The following is a 4,234-nucleotide window of genomic DNA, read 5'->3' as shown; positions in this document are numbered from 1 at the left end:
ATGTGCCTCGCAGATTTCAGCACCTCTACTGCCGGACAGCGCCCATCAAGGGAAACTGGGAATGAGTGCAACACTCAACGAGGAAGGATTCGTTACACAGGCAAACTGTTTAGAAAATTCCGAGTTGATGCGCTAGTGCGAGATGAGCTCCAGAGCTTGAGGTTGCAAATGCGTTGTTTCTGGATATGTGAATTCACAATCCATCAACTCAACAAAATAGTAAAAAAAATCAACCCTGATTTGTCGTGTAGTAATGCTTAACTAAACTGGTAGGCTACACAGTGAAATGTCCTGTGTTAATTCAACTCGAACAGTGCTAATTTCGACTCTTAACAGATAACCTTTGGTACCACTCTGGAATGTGGGACCAAATGTCATCTGTTAAGAGTTGAATTTGCATTGGGCATTTTACTGTGTAGGTCCAGGCACATAACTGCATTCGAAACTATTTACATGTTTTAGTTGTACGAGAGGGCTATAGTAAATGAAAGTCTGTCAGCACTATATAATGCATATACATGCTTAAATCTGAATTTAAATTATCATTCGAATATTTCTCGACGTGGTTTGACCTCCTGTTGCAAGGTAGCGGCGGCGTAATCTCATTACAGAATCTAGGTCTTAACGTCTGAGCCATGCACTGCCGTGACTTGCCTAGTGATCAGACCATCTTTGCCGTCGAGTTTCTTTCCTGATGCTTTACACTTTCGCTATATAAAAGAGTTCGGTGCTGAAAAAAACAGCACCGTATAGACCGTAATCTTCGAGATGCTGTTATTGGTCTTTTTCTTCGTCACCCTCTCGCAAGCGGATTAACACTGATATTAAAATCGCCGGTATTACATCATCGCGTTTCCTTTCTGAGGACCAGTCTCTCATATCTAACAGTAAGATCATGGCATCGAAGGAGTGAAGAGCGTAAAGTGAAGGAGTAAACGCTGGCTGTGCTTTTGTCACAAGTTGGTATTTTACTGTAATGTAGATTGGACAGCGTGGGCGTTCGTCAACCGAAAAACCGAGACCGTTTGCTATTGGACTCTGCTGAGGTCTTTTATGTGAACGAGCAATTAACAGAAGATGAAATGGCAGAGGCAAGTTTAGCAGAACGCAGAGACGAGGGACTCGCTGCGGCTTTTCCTTATGAGGAATATGAGTGCAAAATATGTTACAATTACTACGACTTGGACCGTCGCGCCCCTAAGATCCTGGAATGCTTGCACACATTCTGCGAGGAGTGCCTGAATACTCTTCATCTCCGGGAGGATCGACCATGGCGCATCAGCTGTCCGTTATGTCGTCATCGGACACCAATACCGGAATACCGGATACTAAACCTCCCCAACAACACGAAAGTTACGGATGCTTTCCCTTTCTATATAGAATCGGACCCATTGCCACAGGACAGCTTGCCTCCCTACCCTCCGCCGCTTCATCCGGCTCTGACTGGCCACCGGCGCGAAGAGGCGACCGGAGCTGCTAGCGGAGCGTCTCAGAGTGAAACAGCTCCGTCGGTAACTCTGACCACAGCTACTACGGCTTCCTACGACTCAGCTCCCTACGAGAGCTGTCAGAACTGCAAGCGAGTAGCCCTAACTACGGGGTGCGTTTGCGTGATCTTTGCCTTCCTGTCAATGCTCGTCCTTCTTTTCATGGGCCTTATATTCGTGCACAATTACAATAACCCGCCCTCGCCATTGGGCCCCGTCTGTCTTTCAGTGGCCAGTATATTGGCCATGTTTTCCGTGATTGTCACGTGGTTGATCTGCTGGTTGAAATATCGAACTGGACCAGACACCGGGCGCTCCACCGCAACTACCACCAACAGGAGAAACACCTGATGGCACTCCTTTTCTGTACTTGTTCATGTGTAATATCTGTGATGTGAATTCATCCATTTTGCGGCTTCATAATGTACGCTATTCAGTAATTGCACCTAATTCATAAAAAAAGTATTTGAACCTAGCCTACTTCCAACATCTGAAACTCTGGCTTATAAACAAAATATTTTTCCCATTAGCCAGGATATGAATTCATATAGTTTTTTGAATTGCACTCTGTAGTTGACTAGAATATATGATATGCTTTGTGATGGCTTTTGTTATTCTTTCATGTTCTCTCCCATTTCCAGTAACCAAGGAAACAAGAAAATATATGCATAATCTATCATTGTACTTGTGTTGTTATACAGTGGTACTGAGACCTGTGAGTATTAGTGTTTAGACAGCAAGTCCGTTGCTATTATTTTTTTTAAGTGGACAATCATATAACACCTTAAAATGACAGGGAGTTTCTAAACATATAAGGCTTACGTTGGAAAACTGATGTTAATGCGTTCATTTACAGAACACAAAGCATAATTTAACATATGGAGTTAACTTATTTCTATATGTACAAGGTGTGGGTGACCCTGTAAAGAGAGCATGATTCATGCAGGTAATAATAATATTTTAGAGAATAATGATCAATACGATTGTAAATAAACCTGGTAATTTTTGAAACCTTTTATATTGCAGTACCTTTACAAAGTGATTTCAACACACTGGATATTTTAACCATTGCACAACATTAAACAATACTACATTACATTGAAGACAAATATTGAAGTTCAAAGTAAAAAAATAATAATAATTTACAATTCAGGTGATTTAATAGGTAGTGAAAAAATGGAAATGCTAACTTGGTCTCGCAATTGGATGAAACTAATGGCAAACTTAACCGTGTTTGCTTGCCTTTTGATTTGCACTTGAAATGAATGCACTGATCGGAGAGCTTGCATCTGTGGCCATTTTCTGCTGATGATGTATTTCCCTCGGAGTTCCAGGCTGATGTCATCTTAGACACCGTTGCTCATAACACATCAGCAAACTGAACTTCCTCCTACAATGTTATACAGCCATATTAGCTTTAATTATAGATGACCAGGCCTTTCTAACATTTTATGCACACTGAATTAATGGATGTGGGTATATATAAGTGTGTGATAGCCTCCGTTTTGTGTGTCCTTGGGTTTAGTTTAGCCAGATGACTCTGGTTTTTGTTCGCTACTTGTAGTTCAACTGTAACCAGACACTGAAGTGCCTTGGGCTACACTGGCAGCTACATTATTTTTTTTCCAGTAAGAGCATGACAAATATTCCACCTTTAAAACTTACTCAATAAAGACATTTCAGACCTAGGTTTATGGTGTTTGGATTCACATTTTTCAGTTAACGGCCGATGTTCACACACTGATGTTTGTCTATAAAAAAGTAGAAAGATGGTATCACTTCATGTTCAATTAGAAATTTTTACTGTTGGTGATGATCATTGAAGGTGAATAGGAGGGAGATTATGAAAGTACCTGTTGCAAGACCAAGACTTATTGATTATTGAACTTATTGAGTTTTAAAAACACTATTATTATCATCTATCCATCCATCCATCCATTATCTATACCCGCTTATCCTGGGCAGGGTCGTAGTGGGTGCTAGGGCCTACTCCAGTGTGCTTTAGATGAGAAGCAGGAATACGCCCTGGACAGGCCGCCAATCTATCACAGGGCACACACACCATTCACTCACTCGTATGTTTTTGGACTGTGGGAGGAAACCAGAGTACCTGGGGAAAACCTATGCAGACATGGGGAGAACATTCAAACTCCACACAGAAAGGCCCAGACCGAGATTCTTGCTGTGAGACGACAGTGCTGCCCACTGCACCACCATGCCACCCATGATTATTATTATTATTATTATTGATTCAGTGCTCTATGCTTTATTTTACAATATTCCGTTTTTATTTTTATATCTTTGTGTATGAGAAGACATAATTTATTCCAAATAAATTTATCCCAAATACAATTTTTCATATTGGGCATTATGTGCATTATATGAACTACTGTGCTTTCCCACAGGTGACCCCTGGTGGATACTAAATGTATGAACGCATGACTGTGGAGGCAAATTGAGTGTATGGTTGCAATTCTCAGGTCATAGTTATTTCAAATTTATTTTTTGGTCAAAATTGCTGTGCTGTGCTCAAAAGTAATTATGAAATATAATAATTTATATGTATTAAATGTATTAGTTTCTGGAAAATATTTACAATTTCTGTGGTAAAGAAACTTGGATAAAAATGAAAACATACATTTTCAGAACATTTTCAGCACATTCACAGGAAATTTAGTTCAGAAATAGTCTCCTGAAAATGTTTTTTTTCCTGGTATTCCCTGTATTTGTAATAGTATATGCTCTTA

At 40.2% G+C, this 4,234-nt stretch overlaps 1 protein-coding gene across 1 annotated transcript; it reads left to right on the top strand.

Annotated features, from left to right (window-relative positions):
• Positions 1 to 592: 592 nt before the first annotated feature.
• Positions 593 to 3,179, top strand: LOC118229369 (E3 ubiquitin-protein ligase RNF182-like). Its single transcript, XM_035421278.1, has one exon. The coding sequence runs from the start codon at positions 1,083 to 1,085 to the stop codon at positions 1,836 to 1,838; it is 756 nt and encodes a 251-aa protein (XP_035277169.1). The 5' UTR covers positions 593 to 1,082; the 3' UTR covers positions 1,839 to 3,179.
• The last annotated feature ends 1,055 nt before the right edge of the window (positions 3,180 to 4,234 follow it).

The sequence above is a fragment of the Anguilla anguilla genome, chromosome 6 (assembly GCF_013347855.1).
Source record: "Anguilla anguilla isolate fAngAng1 chromosome 6, fAngAng1.pri, whole genome shotgun sequence".
NCBI lineage: Eukaryota > Metazoa > Chordata > Actinopteri > Anguilliformes > Anguillidae > Anguilla > Anguilla anguilla.
Note: the sequence above shows the minus strand (reverse complement) of the source record. Positions and strands in the feature narration are given on the sequence as shown.

Coding starts and splice junctions, on each gene's coding strand:
- LOC118229369 (XM_035421278.1), top strand. CDS start 1,083: ATGGCAGAGGCAAGTTTAGCAGAACGCAGAGACGAGGGACTCGCTGCG.